At 54.6% G+C, this 18,783-nt stretch overlaps 2 protein-coding genes and 1 long non-coding RNA gene across 3 annotated transcripts; all 3 read right to left on the reverse strand.

Moving 5' to 3' along the window:
* Window positions 1–96: 96 nt before the first annotated feature.
* On the reverse strand, window positions 97–3,353 carry LOC119104381 (uncharacterized). Its single transcript, XM_037228076.1, has 5 exons — window positions 3,235–3,353; window positions 1,761–1,844; window positions 1,281–1,367; window positions 610–741; window positions 97–111 (listed from the first exon to the last, which is right to left on the reverse strand). Exons 1-5 carry the CDS (start codon window positions 3,256–3,258, stop codon window positions 97–99), a joined length of 342 nt encoding a protein of 113 aa, XP_037083971.1. The 5' UTR covers window positions 3,259–3,353.
* Window positions 3,354–3,471: 118 nt separating this feature from the next.
* On the reverse strand, window positions 3,472–7,181 carry LOC119104382 (uncharacterized). The gene is made up of 4 exons (XM_037228077.1): window positions 7,125–7,181; window positions 5,094–5,256; window positions 4,272–4,471; window positions 3,472–3,594 (listed from the first exon to the last, which is right to left on the reverse strand). The coding sequence occupies exons 2-4, from the start codon at window positions 5,218–5,220 to the stop codon at window positions 3,472–3,474; spliced, it is 450 nt and encodes a 149-aa protein (XP_037083972.1). The 5' UTR covers window positions 5,221–5,256; window positions 7,125–7,181.
* A 9,697-nt stretch (window positions 7,182–16,878) lies between these two features.
* LOC119104258 (uncharacterized) lies at window positions 16,879–18,734 on the reverse strand. The gene is made up of 2 exons (XR_005094916.1): window positions 18,696–18,734; window positions 16,879–18,430 (listed from the first exon to the last, which is right to left on the reverse strand). It is a non-coding gene; the product is annotated as an uncharacterized LOC119104258 (long non-coding RNA).
* Window positions 18,735–18,783: the final 49 nt, after the last annotated feature.

The raw sequence follows: 18,783 nt of genomic DNA on the forward strand, positions 1-18,783 counted from the left end.
ACGGGTCACAGGTCACGGGCCACAGGTCACGGGTCACAGGTGAGGGTCACAGGTCACGGGCCACAGTGTTACGGGTTATGGGTCACAGGTCACGGGTCACAGGTCACGGGCCTGGGGGTTACGGATCACGGGGTCGCAGGATTACGGGGTCGCAGGTCACAGAGTCACGGGTCACGGGGTTATGGGGTCGCAGGGTCAACAGCTCACGAGATCAATGGTTCACAGGCTCGATTGGTCGCCGTATCAGTAGTTGAACTGTCGTCTGAAAAGCCCTGACGTAGAAACGTTGCGAAATACAGGCATATGTCGCAAGAGGGGTGGGTGTCCACGGGCTGGACTGAAGGGGCCAACGCCACAGTCCAGGGTCCAAAGATCTAGCACGCGACGCCAGAGCATACGGTTACCGTCAGAAGAGGGCCTCGCACCATGAGGGCGGCACGCCGTAAGTACCGCGACGTCGCGCAGACGCCAACCTCGCCCGGACCGGGGCGGCTGATCCGCCGGGGCCTTCACAAGGCCGGCGCCAATAACGGCTTCCGTCGCCGGGAAACGAACCCGCGACCTTCCGGTTACGGAGCTCCGGCTCCTAACCACAGGGCGACCGCTGACCTGGCTGGGCGCGATGGCGACCTTGACAGCGCCCGGCGCGGTGTTGGCGACCTCGTGCGCCGCCGGCTGTGACGACTGCAGGTAGTTCTGCAGGCCGCCCGCCGAGCCCACCACGCGCACGAATTGCACCCCCTGGGGGCACACGGGCACTGTTTGGCGGGGCCTGGCTTCGAGCCTTCCCGGCCACATCTGACCACCTCAGGGACGTGGGGCGGAGGAGCGTGGATAGTGTTGCAGCAGGACAAGCACCTGGGAGTCCCGTCGGAAGCCCCGTCGGCTCGGGGCGCCGGGACTCGTTTCCGGGGCTCGGACGGACTCTTCGGTGGGGGCGCACTCCTGGGTAGCGCATGCAACTTACCCCGGACAAACGGCCGGTCGTGACATCAAATAGTGGGCTAGTGTTTACATGAGCTTCTCGATTTGTGCAACACGACCGCTGCCGTCGACGTAACCCGAAACCCAAACACAACCGAGCGTACCTAATTCAAACTCACCTGATTTCATCACCTGCTTGTCACTAATGTAGGGTAATGTTTACATGCGTCCCCTAACTCCGTCCTATCTTATCTCGTTGCCTGCTACTGTGACAAACATGATGAAGTCGCTCACACTCATTCTCAATCCCACTTCACGCGGTCCCGACATCCCGTTTTATTGTCCCCTCCCCTCACCTGTCTGCCGGGTACGGCCTGCTGTACCGTTGGCTGGGTCAGCAGCCGGTACGCCGGCTGGCCGGCTGACGACGCCACGGACGCCACCTGCCGGCACAGCGGCGGTACAACGTCCAGCCTGCGCCGAGGCAGCGGGCCCGGGTACTAGCTCGGGGCGGTGAAGTCACGCCCCCCCCCCCCCCCCCCCACCCATATCGCTGCCGTGGGAGTCTGGTCGGCGCACAGACCAGTCTGACCGGCCCACAGACCAGTCTGACCGATGCACAGGCTGGTCTGGCTGGCCAGTCCACGATTACACCCTCCTGCCGATATTGCCACATCATACATGACCGGTCGGTATACAACCGCACCTCCAGAACCCAGTTCTCTCACGCTCCTCGCGTCTTGTCCGGCAGCGAGGCACGGACGCATTGGCGGCGGCCTTTCCACGGGGGGCGGCCCAGCCCACAGCCGCGTCGCGTCTCGGGCCACGCCGCGTACCGTTTTGCTCTGCAGCGACTGTGAGGACTTGATGACGATCCGGTGGGGACTGCCCGACGGCCGCACGCCGTCGAAGCCGGGGCCCTGACGGCACGCGGAGCCGGCCACGTCACGGGGAGCCGGCCACGGCACGGGGAGCCGGGCACGTCGCGGGGAGCCGGCCACGTCACGGGCAGCCGGCCACGTCACAGGGAGCCGGCCACGGCACGGGGAGCCGGGCACGTCGCGGGGAGCCGGCCACGTCACGGGAGCCGGCCACGTCACGGGCAGCCGGCCACGTCACGGGCAGCCGGCCACGTCACGGGAGCCGGCCACGTCACGGGGAACCGGCCACGTCACGCGGAGCCGGCCACGTCACGGCAGCCGGCCACGTCACGCGGAGCCGGCCACGTCACGCGGAGCCGGCCACGTCACGGCAGCCGGCCACGTCACGGGGAGTCGGCCACGTCACGGGGAGCCGGCCACGTCACGCGGATCCGGCCACGTCACGGCAGCCGGCTACGTCACGGGGAGCCGGCCACGTCATCAGAGAAGCCGGCCACGTCACGGGGAGCCGGCCACGTCATGGGGAGCCGGCCACGTCACGCGGAGCCGGCTACGTCATGGGCGAAGCGGCAAACGAGACGCACTCACAAGCGACAAACAGGAGGCATCCACAGGCGACAAACAGGACGCAATCACAAGCGGCAAACAAAAGGCACCCACAAGCATCCAGCAAGACACACAATCGAAGAACGGGACACATCCACAAGCGACAAACCGGACACACGCACAAACGATAAACAAGACACACTCAGAAGCGAAAATAGCACCCACCCACATGCGAAAAACAAGGCACATTCACAAGCGACAAACAGGACGCACTCGCAAGCGACCAACAGGGCACACTACCAAGCGACAAACAGGACGCACTCACAAGCGACGAACAGGACACACTCACAAGCCACAGACAGGACATATTCACAAGCGACAAACGGACACACTCACATGCAACAAATGCAATGCAAACACGTACTCAATACGCCCGCGGTGCTAAGCAGAGACAGCATGCTGAGCTTTTGCAGGCGGGGCCGACAGATGTGGCGCAAAGACTACTGCCAGCGAATGCAGATGTGGACTCGCCCTATTTTCGACTCCGTCCCCGGTTTACGCTCCGAATGAGTCACTGCTTCGCGAGATCTCTGTTTACCTCTCTTTACCAGCACTGGACGGGTGAACCTAGAAAAACATCTTACCATAGCTTGTTTAGACTTTACCCCAAACTATCGCGACGAACATCATGGACTTTCAGTTCAGCTTCAAGTTCACTTCCAGCTGTGGTTTGCTGGGATCTAAGGCAGGGCCGATGGCTCATGGAGAACGAGAACGCGCTCATCCACCGGCCTAATTCACAAACCCCGCCCGCCCTTAGAACTACCACAGCTGCATGCCCCTCCCTTCCCTCCCCTCCCCTCCCACCCCCTCTCCTCCTCACCTTCTTCGGACTGATGAGTCCCATCTGCTGGGCCTGTGCCGACGTGAGGGTGATGGTTTTGGTGGGGCTGGCCTGGGCGGCCGGCTCGCCCGCCACCGTCCGGTACTGCTGCGCGTCCAGCAGCCGCACCCCGCCGCCGCCGCCGCCGCCCAGCAGCCGCACCGGCTGGCCGGCGCCCGGGGGCGCCACCGGTGCCGGGACGCCGGCGCTTCCCTGCCGGGACAGAGGGCACGGTGGTCAGGCGGCGAGCGCCAGCACACGGACCAGGGGACGACGGCCGTCCCCTGGACAACGGACGGGCAGGCAAGACGACTCGTGCGGCCTCCCACAGTAGACGGAACAGGGGACGACGGTCGTCCCCTGGACAACGGACGGGCAGGCAAGACGACTCGTGCGGCCTCCCACAGCACTGAAGAAGACGGCGGCCATGACATGGAAACACGCGGACGCGGCACTCAAAAGTCAGAAGACGTTCAATTACATGAACACTACCTGGTCGTCCGTAGATGAATATATCAGATTGTATATCCTTGATATCTAACAGCGTCTATAACAGCTCATGATAGACACAACCTCATCAATCAGTTCACCACTCTTGGTCTTACTGTCATCTTTTTATCCCTTATCCTCATATCTCACTATCCTCAACCCCTTGCCTTTTCCTCTCAAAGCCTTCGCCTCTTCCTCTGCCAAGTTCTCCTCTCTCCTATCCCAAGTTTCCTCAAGTAGTCTCTCTCTCTCTGCACAAGCCTACTCCTCTTCCTCATTTCCAAGTCCCCTTCCTCCTCCTCTGAGCCCCTTTCCTTTCCTTGAGTTATCTTTCCTCCCCCGAATCCCCTCTCCAACCCTGAGTCCTCTCTTCCCCTGAGTCCTCTCTCCTCCACTGAGTCCTACCTCATCCCCAAGTCCTCTCTTCCCCTGCGTCCTCTCTCCTTCCCGAGTCCTCTCTCCTCCCCTGAGTCCTCTCTATCCTGAGTCCTCCTTCCTGCCCTGAGCCCTCTCCCCTCCTCCTCTCTCCATCTCCCCAGCAGCCGCACCTGCTGCGAAGGCGAGATGATGAACTTGGTGAGGGCGCCCGGCGCCGAGCCGGCCGCCCGCCCCATTACCGCCGTCAGTCGGCTGGAGGCGGCCCGCGAGCCCTGGCCCGGCGCCAGGCTCGACACGCTGATGTTGCCCAGCTGGGTCACCTTGCCCGACACGCCGGGCGAGGCGGCGTTCTTCAGCACGATGAACGAGCCTGCGGCGATGGAGGGGACAGGGTCAGGCGGTGGCATGGGATGGTGGGGTGGGGCACAGAGTCGTCGTATGGGGCACCAGGTGGTCAGGTGGGCCATAGGGTGGTCGAGTGGAGCATAGGGTGGCCGGGTGGGCCACAGGGTGGTCGGGTGGAGCACAGGGTGGTCGGGTGGAGCACAGGGTGGTCAGGTGGGGGCATAGGGTGGTCAGGTGGGCCACAGGGTGGTCAGGTCATAGCAGTGTTGCTTGCTGGTAGTCTGGCTGGTCAGATGCTGGTCTTTTGATCACATAGCTATTAAGCAATTGAATGGCTGTTGTTGGTCAGGTGATGATCAGGTGGTGGTTAATTGATGCTCAGGTGGTGCTTATTGCAAGGGAAGCAAGCTAGTGTGACACATCGCCTGTCGGTTGATATGCTGGCCATGTAGTCCACTCATTTGCTGATACACACTGATCACCCAGTACCCCAAAGACCCACGACCAAACAGATCTGGCAGACACAGTCTCTGCATAAGTCCCATCCACTTCACCACAGCTCCCAGCCACAGCCACTGCCCAGCAGTCCGTGATGGACGCCAGCCCCATCGTTGGTATTCCCCCCTTCAGCAGAGCAGGGGGCGTACCGGAGGGCGCGGCCTGCGGCTGCTCGACGCCGCTGGCGACCGGCGCCGCGTCCGCCATCTTGCCCAGCATGGGGTCAGAGCCGGTGCTGGTCAGCAGCTGCTCTGGATCAAAGTCCATCGCCTCCATCGCTTGCTGCGAGCTCAGCCGCGATGCCAGGCAGTGCTGGGGAAATGAGGCTCTGGTCACCCAACAAGCAAGTGCAATCTGAAATGTAATTTCCTCCCTTTTTCATCCTTTGCTGAGACAGTTGTTTGGTTGTTTGTGCTGGTAATCTGGTGGGCAAATGATGAGGCAGTGACTTATTTGTTGAGAATGGCATTTCAGGTTTAATAAAGTGTGCAGCATCTTAGGTTATTTGGCATCACAGTGCTTCACACAGCCTATCACAGCAACAAAGATCTAGGTAGCCATGTGTGAACTAACAGCTTTCCCTGCATGGTTGTACATAAATATTTTACATACACAGCTAAGCTAACCCTGTGTTAGGTATAAGCATTTCATAATTTCCTTAAAGCATCAATGCTGTTTTTGTGATAGCAAAACATCTCTAGCCCCATTCCTCTATGACCTTTTGTGGCTGGCAACTAAGAGCTGATTTCCTGTCTCCCAAACTTCCAGACAATCTATCAACACTAAGCCTATGGTAACTAAGCACTCATAATCAGTAGGCTGGGCCCCCTACCAAGTTCATTGTGTTATGGGCTCATGGCATGTCCAGCAATTTGATGACACAGACTTGCCCATGTTTGATTTTGCTTATACTCATGTCACAGAAAATGACATTTTAAGACATTTTGGTGGAAGGTTTTAGGTAATACACTTATGCTTAGGAGCCCCCCCCCCCTCCCACAGCTATACTTCCAGCTAGTTGCAACTACTTGATTAAATGAAATTGTTTGACACTAAACCTAAGTAAGCCAGGCAAATTGAAATAACAGGACTTCAAGACATTAAACTGAAGCCAATTAGTTAAATTTTCAAGCACATGATACCACATGCAATCTGGCATAGTATTTAGAGCATGCAAACTAAGAGCCAAGAGAAGGGTCAGGGGATAGGAAATAACATATACCCCAAATTTTAGGACTTGAGTGATGCAGATTAAACCCTCAATATAAATTATAGAACCCCATATTCGGATCCTAGTTTACCATAGCTGAACTGCCAAATGATACAACTGTGTGAAATGCATACAACAACACAAAAACATATGAACATCCAGAGTAGGCAGTGTCATATCCTTTGTCAACATCATGAGGTCACATGAATTGACTGATGGCAAAGCATTATAATCTACATTGACTGATATAAATATCTGGCACATGCAAGCTACACCTGTAGCCCAAAATACCAAACAAGCCATGAAAAATATAAAAAATGACCAAGAGCATAAACCTGTAACACACCACACAGTCACAGCACAAGATGAGGTAAGTCAGCAAGATGATGACAGTGGGGTGAGTAAAGAGCACTTTCTGCAATCATGGAATACTAGCACTGACTGCACATAAAAAATGCCGATCAACTATTCCAAACAAAATTTTTGATCAGCTCTCACAAGACATTGTGCTGACTCAACACATGCAACCAAGATACAAATTGCAATGCAGGGTTCAGTTTGGTGGCTCTTGACAACAATTCACAGACACAATAGTCAGATTTACTTTTGTATGAACATTTGTCTTGAAGCTGGGTATAAGAAGTGCATGTTTGATACCATCATGGAGACCAATGTATCGACAAGCCTGGCAAATAAACAGGACAAGCACCACCATAACAAAATAGGCACATGCAGCACCTTTTTAACAGACCATCCTACCATTTTGATGATATTTTTTTCAAAATATGTAAAATATTTTCATATCGCGTCTAATAACCAACAATCAACACGGCCTGCACGCAGCCTTAGTTAACATGCGAAGAGAGCACCGTCACAAGTATCACAGTTCTCCGTTCCGCGGATGACATGAAAAAAAGCACAAAAAAAACGGCTGCAACACAGAGGCAATCATAACAAACTCACTACTCACTAAAATCGCAGCACCCCCTCAAGCCCCCCAAAATCGCCGGAGGACCGCGGAACTCGGGAAATTTGATTCGATAATGGCGCTGGCGCGACTCCGAAACGCGCCAACAACAGCAGACAAACTCGTTTCTACTAAATTGCGTAGACATGTCAGTCGACTATCGCCCGCTCAGCGCCCGTCGCGCTTTCCTCGCCGCATGACGAAGCGATAACGCCTTTGAGATGATCAAGGACGGATCTAAAGGGGGAGGGGGTACTTGAGGCCGTACCTCCCCCAAAGAACGTGAAACTATGATTTGGCACCCGAAAACGGTAGGACGTACGCTGTTATGTGCATGCTACGTCATGTTTCAACGGTTAATTGCGTATGTTTCTTGGTTTGGTACTGTTGGGGCAGTCAGCTGTGTCAGCAGTCAACGCGTGTCGTGCACCCGCAGCTTACGGCCAGGAGCACAGCTAGAGTCTTGGCAAAGGGGTGATACAGGGCTGACAAAGGTAGGACAAAAGCCCCCTGATAGAGAGAGCCCCCCCCCCCCGAGAATCGCCAGGTTTGGTCTATTTGTTTATAAGGACATGTTTTCCTCCATATATGGTGCATATATGGTATATACATATATATATATATATATATATATATATATATGCAGATTTAAATATACAGAATTTAGATATTTAAATGAAACGACTGCATGAAATAAGCCGCCGACGCTTTTCATTTTACAATGGTTCTGTTGACTCTTCTTCAATCGATAGAACGCAGAACCTTTATCAGAATTTTGATCTGGGTTGCACAGAGATATCAAGGACCCTGCGAATGTAAATGAAATATAACAGCAGGCGAGCAATTTGTGCAAGGGCGGATCCACAGGGGGGTCCATGGGACCATACCCCCTCCCTTGGGCACCCAAGGCGCCCTTAGGCTCTGAAGAAGCCCAAAACTGACCGAAAAGGTGCAGTTTTTAAGACAAGACGCAACAAAATCGGGCGTCTTCGGGCTTCCAGGCGACCAATAATAGTTGCGAGTGAAAGCGAAGGACTCATGTGTGGACCAAAATTATTCTCCACTGATTGAGAGGTTGGGAGGTCTTAAGAATGCTTTCGCTGTCCAGAGGCCCTATGCTGCTTCTGGGGGCTCTACATGTCCTCTTGCGGGATCAACCTGATGGTTAAAGGTCTTCTACGTTGCCCCTGATTTCTTTGCATTTGCTTTGTTCGGAGGACCTTGCACCGTTGCTGAGCCCTTCCTGTTAGCGTGCCAAGGCACTCTTTGTCAATCAGGTGCCTTTCACGGATTCTTCTCATTCGCCCGAAAGGCTCTGTACGCTATATCCGGGGGCCGCATATGTTTACCTGCCCGGGTATTTCAGGCTGGTCAGGGGACCCTTCACGTCGGTCACAGTTAACCCACGGACACACTCGCGATATGCTGATAGGCCCTTTACAGTGGTCTAGGGCCCTTCCAGTTCTCTGTCGCTTGCTTAGAGCCGTACGATTTTGCCAGGGGGCCATCTTTTAACCTGTTTGGGCACACTCGGCCTATCGGGGCTCTCCAAATTGGATCTTGGGTACCTTATGGTTGAATGCATAGACGTAGGAACGTTTCAAAAAGTGGGGGGGGGCAAGCTAGGGGTGTACTTCAGGAACTTTTCTGGAAAGCAAGCCCGATGATCCGGGGGGGGGGGGGGGGGGTAGAGATGGACGCTCTTTATTCAAATGTCATGGCTGCTATGCTAGATATGCATGTAAAGCTGTTTCTTACTGGTGCACAATCTTGCCCATTCGACTCATCTATGTCATTCTGCAAATAAGGCTATCCAGTTCCCCAAGATTATTCCTCCATTTTAACATTGTCTTTCCTGAGGAGGCGGAATGCCACAAGCGGGTAGGCATTTTGGGTCATTAAGTAGGCATATGCCTCCACAGGGTAGATGCCAAAATACGGCCTGGACACAGGCTGGTGAGAATTTCGAAAGTGGATCGATGGCTCACTCTGCGACAGATTTTTCATGCGCCTTGCTTTCGCTGGCTTCTTTTCAAAAGATGAGACTTGTCGCCATATTTTAGGCGGAAACAAATTCGGAAGCTTGAATTTGCTGAAAACAAGGTGACAAAAACCGTAAAACTGGAGATTCTCTTTTAAACACCAAGCCACGTGATGAAGGCCCGTCTGTCATATGTTTCTTATCTGCGCCCCGCTCCCGTCCGCCGTCGGCGGCCACTGCCCTGGCCCAGGTACCCCTTCTTGACTGACTGAACTGATTGCATGGCTGCTTTGTTGCATATTTCTGGATCAGAATTACAACCAATTGGTGTGTGAAACATTTGTTAGACACATGCAACGGTACTCGAATTATTCTCCCTCACACCACACCACAGCAGAAAAATAGCCCCCGGGGAAACTGCCTACTTTATGTATGAATTGGCCCAACAGACATTTCACTGCCCATCATCCAACGTAGACGACTTCCCAAACCGATAAAATTCAGAAGCTTTGCCGGAATTTTGTATCTGGGTTCTACAGACATCGCGAAGGTAAATCAAATCGTTACGTTTGATCAAAATTTGAAGATGAAAATTGTTTCGCAGATCGAGTGGTCAACAATGTGTATTAACATGGCTAAGCCATGTTTGTCTGGAAGTTCTCACCATTCAGTCAGAATCAATTAGTGATACAATTTGTGTAACGTGGTTTTTCAACATGTGCGCACGCGAATCTTAACAAAAACCAAAATACCGGGCGTTGCATGTCTCCATAGTCCGTGTACCCTTAGTCCGGCGGCTAACTTTTAGCCTTAGCTCACCGGTGGACGAAAATGGTGAAACTTTTGAAATAATTACCTTTAAACACATTAACCGATTAGTGATACAAGTTACGTGACGAAATTTTGAGCATGCGCACCCGAAAATCTTAGAAACAAGCCTCACTCCAGGCGTTGCAGTCTTCGTGGGTGTCGCAGCGTTGGTCCAGCAGCTAATATTGAGGCGAGGCTAACGGGTGGACGAAAATGATGACGCTTCTGAAAGCAGCACCTTTGAACGCTTCATGACATCAAATCTTACATTTAGAAGCAGTTTGGGCTCATATTTCACTTGCGAGATTTTTAGACTGATGATAAGAACAGATTACCCCTTGAAACACTGCGCAGTGGGGGTGGTATCTGTTGGTGGAACTGGAAAAGTAAAGGTAGAGTCTCTATTTTTCATGTCTCCGTAATTATCAATTTGCCCAGGAGACAGATTTACACGGCGCCCGCCTGGTGGCACTTGCAGTGGCCGCCGCCGTTCAGTTTTGCGGAGGCTGCAGCCCAGGTCATTAATGGCCTTGCTCTCGAGGCTGTGGGCCGGCATGTTCAAACTTTTGATGTTATTTGTTTCACTAATCCACTCTGCAAAAAATTATCGTTATCAGGCAACCACGGGATGGCCTTGTTTGTTTTTCAAAATTAATTTTGACTCACTCTAATTCAACCATAATGAGACCATCACTCCACTGAACAGTAATGGTCCCACCCCTTATTTCCTTCCGGGTAAGGGGCCCCCTGAGTAGGACACCAGGGGCACATTACCGGTTTTGGTCAGGGGCTGAAGGGCCACTCCGTCCCATCGCGAAGTGTGTTCTGGCTGTCATTCAAGCGACACGGGACGGGATCTCCTCGTCGATGCGGGACCCTAGGGAAGGATATATCATATCACATTGCTCCCCTCCCTGACACGGGAGGCCTTCCGACTCGCGTAGTAGGCCCCGGATCAGCACAGGAACCTCAATGACGCAACGACATCCCTGATCGCCGCAGGTGGTCAAATAATTGTCGCATAGACCACAGTTTCATGTTTTCCTGTGTTCTTCAGAGATATTGAGGACTCCTTGAACGTAGATTGTAGATGAGAGGGGCCCCAAATTTGTATCAACATGGCTAATCCATGTTTATCTTCAAATTTCCAGGATTCAGTCAAAATTTATTACCGATAGAAAACTGCGTAATATGGCTTTGAACATGCACGTTCGCAAGTCATAGCAACAACAACCTCGACGCCCGGTGTTGCAGTCTCCATGGGCCGCTTGGCGTCGGCCTTATGGCTGTGACACTAAGCGATGGCTAATGAGCAAACGAAAAACATTACACATCTTGAGAAAGATGGCTGGTAAAATATGTAAACCACAATGCATGTTTAATGTAGTGAAAAAGTAAGCTAAACACAACCTTAATCTGAAAAGTGGGGGAGGGGACAGCTCACACTGCTGTCCGCCAACCTTGAAAAGTGGGAGGGGGCATGGCCCCTGGCCCCCCTGTTCTTACACCCGTGGTTGAATGGAGGGCCTTACACACTTTTCGGGGCCCATTTGTTAGCCTGTTTGGGCACACTGGATTGTTTCGGGCCCTGCACATTGATTATTTGAATGCAGGGCCCTGCGCTCCTGTCGGGAGTCATCTGATCGCCTGTTTGGATACGCTCGATCTTTCGGCGCCCTCCAAACTAGATGTTGGGTATTTCTCCCTTGAATGTGTGTCTTGCGCTCTTCTCGAGGGCCTATCTGATATAGACTTCAGACCCTCCAATCGGGTCAATGATCGTCGGACCCGATAGGTCCTCTAGACTCCTAAGGCCTCCTCGAACACTGCCTCTGGCCTACTCGGAGCCCCGGAGCCTCGGAGCCCCGGAGCCAACACAAGGCTCCGCTAGGCGCTGTTGGGCGGTGACAGACGCTGCGGCCCTGAAAATTGTAAATCGCTGGCTCCGTCTTTCTGCCTGGGAAATGGACCCTCAGGCTCACGCCGTCACCGAGCCGACTATGAGTTACTGGTGGTGTTTGATCGACATAAAGGACCTTATCGACTCAGGAGCTCTGATCAGCAGCAGGGTTATCTGGCTGGCAGTTGCAGTTATAGTTACAGTTATTTTATTTAGGGCGTATCCACGTGGTGGTCGTTCTGCGCCTAAACGGGCGAGAAAAAAGAGCCCACACACAGTGCAGATATACACACCTACGCATGAGTCAGCGATTAGACAACGATACACAGTTTCAGTCAATGAGTCAGCGATTGTCAAGAATGCCTCGCGCGCCAGTCAAGAATGCCTGACGCAAGGGGGCGCGGACGGCCGACGCAGGCAGCCGATTCCACCCGGCGGCAGCATGGTTCGGAAAACTCCGCTGGATGGCGCTCAGTCGGACGCGTGGTAGACGTAGCGAGCCGACATCGCCCGAAACAGCCCAAGTTTGGTGTTGGGAACACTCAGCGCGCCTCACGAATAGAGCACACAGTGCGCTGGGAGATTCGGGGACGTGCAGTGCACTGTACGCTTTCAGGCAGTCCCGGTGGTGAACAAGATCAGCGACGCTGCAACAGCCGAGCGCCTCCAGAACGGGTGAAATGTGATCGCCGACGCTGACTACTCACAAGCCTGGCTGCGAATTACCTGGTCTAGGTGACGCTCGGTCACTCCACCCCAGATGAATAGGCAGTGGAGGATGTGGGGAAGGCGTGGATTTGGACAAGGCGCTTCAAAACCTCAGGAGTGAAGTGGTGTCGGATTTTGAACAGAGATACGAAGATTGCATTACAGCGCCGAACGAGAGGGGAAATGTGGGGTTCCCAGGTGTGGTGGTGGCCGAGGAGTGCACGCAGTACCTCCACTGAAGATGATAGATGAATGTTTGCACCGGAGATGGTAATGTGGAAGTTGCCGGTCTTTGTGATAGAGGGTTTGGTGCCGACCAGCATGAAGTCTGTCTTTGTGGGGTTCATTTTAAGGCTTTTAACTGAAACCAGCTTTTAAGGCGCCGAATACACTCCTCGACACGGGCTTTCAGGTTGGACAGGCCGACGACATCGGGGGTAGCGGAGTCCAGGAGTTGGGTGTCATCAGCGTAGGATAGTAGGCCGGCCGTGGGTTAGGAAGCTGGATAGGTTGTTGATGAAGATGAGGAACAGGATTGGGCCGACAAGGGATCCCTGGCCACCCCGTGAAATAGAGGTAAGGTAACCGAGCTACCTCTAACCACCCTGTTTTCGACCGGTCAGGTAATCCCGGTACCACTCCGAGCACACCCCGCACCATTCTGGCTTGCTCAGGAGGACACCGTGCAGCCCTCTCGCTGGCTGCAGTCCAAATTGCTTGAGGCGGGTTCAGAAATCTCGCCGCCCTGTCAACAGACCACTGCACAGGTAGGAGCGTCGCGTGAGAGTGATCAGTCCCTTCACTCTGTTGAGGTACCGCTGGTACACGCGGCGCGCTTCTGTGGTACGACAGCGCTCCCAGGTCTCGCGGGCGCAGTCGCGCTCCTCCATGGCTGCGGAGGCTTCGGTATCTCCACGCAGGCCACGGACGGCCGGGCCGGCGTGACGTCACGATGGTGGTCGGGACAGTGAGCGTCGACTGCGATGCTTCACACTTCCTTAAATACGACCACCTTGTCGTCGGCGGTGCCAGCGGCGTAGAGCGGCTCCCTATCGGCGAGCAGCAGACTCAGGTTGGACGCGTCCCAGTCGACGCGTTTCCACGGTCGCGCGGTGGTGGTGACTGGCCGCCGGCGCTGTCTGGGGACGGGGGAGCGGAGTAGCATCCATTGGTGGTCCGCCACAGGCTCGGGGAGAACCTCGGCTGAGTCCCGGAGACCGGTCACGTTGTTGACGATCATGTCTAGCAGTGTTGGTGTCGGATGAAGGTGGATGGCTTGACAACCAGCTCTTCGAGACTCACGTCTCTCAGGATGGTCCGAATACAGCGTGCACCGTGATGGTCCGGTTTGAGAAGGTTTATGGTGAAGTCTCCCACTGCGAAAACCGGTTTTCCTATGGAGACGGCGGTCTGTAGGTCGTCTCCAACGCTCTTCAGGCATTAGGACGTTGGTCCCCCGGCGGTCGGTAGATGGCACCCATCACCACGGTGCGGAGGCCGGGGCCGTTCACCGAGAATCACAGGGATTCCACCATGGGATCGGCACCGCCCACGTCAAGCTCCGTTGCGTGGAGGGAGTCCACGACCAGTATGGTGACTCCACCTCCGCACTGCTGGGTCTGCTGGGCTGCTGTGAGCCGGGCGACACCGCGGTCATGCCGCAGTATGCTGAATCCCGGGAATATCAGCACCCTGTCAAGTACCTCAGGCTTGAGCCATGCCTCAGACACACGCAGTTTGTCCATGTGGTGTTTTTTCAGTAACTGGTTGACTTCGTCGGCGTGTCAGCGACTGGGCATTGCTGTGACCAATATTGCAGTGGTAACGACTCGCGGGCTCAGCCGCGCCCGCCACAGCCGCGCACTCCCGCTGAGTCTGCGGCACGGTCCGCCTGGCCGGATGGACTAGCGTCTGTGGCCGGTGTACTACACCAGCAGCGCGAGCAGAGCGGCACCGATCGGCCCCGCACACGACCCGAATCGGCCGCCGGGTGCAGGCGCCGGCCCGGCGACCTCGCCGGCGGCGGATCAGACGGGACAGGCGGGCTGGTAGGCTGTGCCGGATGGTCTCGGTCACCCCACGAACCACGTGCCCGTCCAGCTGGTCACGCACGGTCAGCAGGTGCGACAGGTTGTGCGCATGCGCCGTCGAACCGGCGACCGGCGATCCACTCTCCTGCGGACGGCATTGGAGTACACGGCCCTGCCCCCCAGACCCCTGAATGCGACCTCCGGCTGGCCTTTCGGGCCCTCGCCCACCCCCCACCGGACCTTTAATCGCACGTTCCGAGGAGCCCGAAAGGCCACTCGGATCCTAAGGGCGTACGTGCGCCCCGTACTTCCCCCCCCCCCCCCTTTGCCTGCGCCACTGCTTACGACGGCTGCGGTTCTAACATGAGCGGTTCATCGTTGGTGAATGGCTAACCCGTTATCACATTGATATTTCGAGACGTGACTCAGCCCGCTATCCTGTTGACTGGGTCCCCCAGTGACCCGTTAACATCATGATTACACCCAGGCTTCCGGTTACAGGTTGTCCTCCCTTCCCTGCATAACCGTCCGCCGCGACACGCGACAGAGGCTAAGTCACACCCAGTAGTGTCCACAAGAAAAACAGAGTAGAGAGAGAGAGAGAGAGAGATGAGAGAGAGAGAGAGAGAGAGAGAAAGAAAAGGAAGAGAGAGATAAGAGAAAGAGAGAGAGAGAGAGAGAGAGAGAGAGAGAAAAAAGAGAGATAGAGAGAGAGAGAGGAGAGAGAGAGAGGAAAGAGAGAGAGAGAGAGAGAGAGAGAAGGAAAAAGGGAAAGAGAGAAAGAAAACAAGGATGATGGCGGTATAATATATAAATATATAAATATATATATATCCATATATATATATATTATATATATATATATATATAAATAATATATAATATTATCACGTCTGGATGTGCGAGTGAGAGGCATTAGGTGTTTTAAATAACATTCTACGAGGACGGCTTGCCTCCCTCCCCCACTCAAACGACAGTCCGGCCCCACCCCTGGATATGATACGGTGGCATGTTTTGACGTCACACGAGGCATGGTCATGGCTAAGGGCATGGTGGCTCCTCCGTGGCGCTAGTACTTATCACGCATAGTACTTATCAGGAAGAGATTACTACTGTTTGCAGGGTTGTTGATGGGATAAGCCAGGCACCGCTATAGCGGTATGTGGGGAAGAGCAAGGGGGCAGCCAAGGGTGCACGTCGCTTGCCCCTTAGACCCGAATGCTTTCTCCTTTCACTACAAATGAAATGGATCCCGACAGGCAGGGCAACTAAAAACATACAAATTCTCTCGCTCGCCTGTAATTTCACGGTCGGATGGCAGGGGTCAGGGTTCACGCAAGAAGCACTGCTTAGCGTGGGGAATCAACTCTTAATAGTACGAGGTTCGATTCTCCGCGGTGCCCGTCTTTCCTACAAGGGTGCGAGGAAGGCGACGCCATTTGGTCTGAGCTGCTGAGCGTGTCGTATATTTCTGCAAGAATATCAACATATACCGGCTTCCCTGGTGATGAGGATGGGTCGTACGCACCAGCTACTCTGACCGCGTCCTGCGTCCCGCTGCTTCCTCTTGCTGTTTCCTCCTTCCTCGCGCTGTTGACTCCACATGTGTCGAGGACTGGGCTCCCCGGTGGCGCCGAAGACTGACCGGCCATGCCACGGGTAGAACGGAATGGCATCGATAAGACGCTGCAGACAGCTAGAGACCACCGGGAGAGCCGTCGGAACAATACGGGGATAGAGCGCCACGTCCCACCTCCGGTCAGCATCCATCGGAACAGTCCCTGGACGGTGGCGTTGAAGCGGTTGTGTCTTTTGACAGGGATCTTTTGACATGGAGAGATGCGATCAGCGACACTGGAGAGCGAGTGTTCCGGTGCATCAAAATTCTTTCAAAAATTGTTTAATGCGACTTCTACATTAAGTATAAGTTTTCGCATATGGTCCAGGCAGATAGTTCAATTATCGATAAGCTACTCGAGTGCATCTAAAACTAGCCCGCTGCCCGCTGTACATGTGCAAAGATCAGCGTTATTTTCGAGCCAGCACTAATGATGTCTTTTCCTCCCAGCCTTTATCGCGCTATGGAAATAGCTACACCACTGTGTACTTTTCGCTGCTCTATGTCTGCTGCCACCCAACAGCATGAGCTGTGCTCGTTTCGACTCGAGATTGTGATCTGCTGCTTGCCCCGGCGGCGTTCAAGAGCGAACGACAGTCTGGCTGCATTCCTGGTCATGTGCAGAAAGACATCCGACATCGGATGACATCGACATCGACATCATCGACATCGACATCGCTGCTGCGGGCAAATTCAGGCAAAGGTTGGGACGACATCACCGTTTCGATTTATTCACACTAAATGGGGAAGCCACAACCTGGAAGCATTGCGTTCTAAGCTGCGCAAAAGCGAGCCTAAGCCGGTGCACAAACGTCCCGAGCGCTATATGGCACGTGCCTATGACATTGAGGGTTGCTGGTCACGTGGGACGGACTATGGCATTGTTTAACATCGCATTCAGATAGAGCGGTGAGCGACACTGTAAGGCGCGCAGCACTCAGCACCAGTACATATGTTTATGTTCTCTTTCAGAGAGCAGCAAACCAATTGCGATTTGACGCCGATTTCTTTCCAGTGCAGCTGTTGCGCAAGACATTATGATTGCATCCACCTCTGGCCTCGCCACTGACTTTTAACGACAGCACACTCGGCCATAACAATAGGCATCTAAGGGTACGGTAATGTCCTGGCTCCTGGCTCTAGGCACCTATTGTGAAACAACAAGCGCTTGAAGCGAACCATCCATCACGCCAGCGTCGCATCGCTCGACACACGGGATATGTGGGGACTGCGACAACGGCACTCCCCTATTGTATCCTTCCACGCAGCGCGTTTACTGCCGTCAATTTCTCTTCGAGCACATGTGATGTCATCGTCCCGTCGCAGTTCACGACCAGCCAACCGCGTGGCGTCAGTCTGCACGAAACGCACAGAAATCGTGATTTTGACTGAAAACACGATAGCTCTACACACGGTACGTAAGTGCGTGGCGATCTTGGCTGCCTTCCGACACTCACAGCTGTAGGTAGGAGCGCCAGATGAGCAGACACTAGCTGTCGGCAACTTCCGTTCGTTCCACAAGAGTCAGGCGTGTCGGTGCCGCTCAGCGCCCACCCGTCCCTCATAATCAGGGCCGGCCGTGATCCAGTGACCTCGTGTCAGACCTTCCATACAAGCAGGGCCAGCTTGGGCCAGTGTGGTGCTTGACGCTGATGCTAGGCCGGTGATGTCACTAGATTTTTTTGTGCATCAGTGACGTCACTCAAAGCCGTCGCTGGATCGGTGACATCCCAATAGACCGTTGCTGAACAGGTAATGTCATCCGACATTGTCGACAGGCCAGTGACGTCACTCAAAGCCATTACTGGACCAATGACGTGACTCGGAGCCGTTGTTGGAATAATGGCGGCACTGTGGTCCTTCTCTGGATCAGTGGCGTCAGTGTGAGGCGTCTTCGGATCAATGACATCACTCGAAGCCGTCGCTGGTGCTGAATCGTTTCAGCAGGTCCGACGGCGGCCGCGGAAACTCAAACTGGTCGCTCCCCTCGCGCCGGTGACGTCAACTCCCGCGCCGGTGACGTCACGTCAGGTGGCGGCAGCGACGTCACGTCCGGCGCATCGAACGGCACCGCCAGAGGGTTCACTCTCACGCTGCCAGGACGGCTGTCGCCCGCTCCGCGCACCGACTCGTACAGCTCGTCCTCGTCCTCTTCCTCGTCCTCGTCCTCGTACCCGTCCGGTTCTGGGTCCCGGTGGGCGGCCGCCGTGTCGGGCAGTTGCAGCAAGCGCACCGGCTGATATCGGTAGTGGTTGATGGGGCCTGGAGCAGGGGCGACACTGTTGGACCTGAGTTCCAAACGCCGACCGGCGGACACATGCGTTCGGCATGCAGGTTGTCTCCCGCAGAAAAGCTTCGGTTCAGAACAAGCTACAGATTGCTTCACCACATTCTTATGACGGAGATTTACGCAACCCCGAAATACGACCAGAACGCCAATCCTCCCTCGGTTGAATCTCAAACGGTTCCACCCCAAACCAGCGACACACCCATTCAAAAGTCGCTGTGAGCCGCTGACGTCACTGACCTGCCGCGCCGCCCTTGCGCCGGCGTCGGCGCCGGCTGATCCACGCCGTCACCGCCAGCCCGCTCAGCAAGAGCAGGCACACCGCTGA

The sequence above is a fragment of the Pollicipes pollicipes genome, unplaced genomic scaffold (assembly GCF_011947565.3).
Source record: "Pollicipes pollicipes isolate AB1234 unplaced genomic scaffold, Ppol_2.1 Scaffold_6052;HRSCAF=7182_pilon_pilon_pilon, whole genome shotgun sequence".
NCBI classification, from domain to species: domain Eukaryota; kingdom Metazoa; phylum Arthropoda; class Thecostraca; order Pollicipedomorpha; family Pollicipedidae; genus Pollicipes; species Pollicipes pollicipes.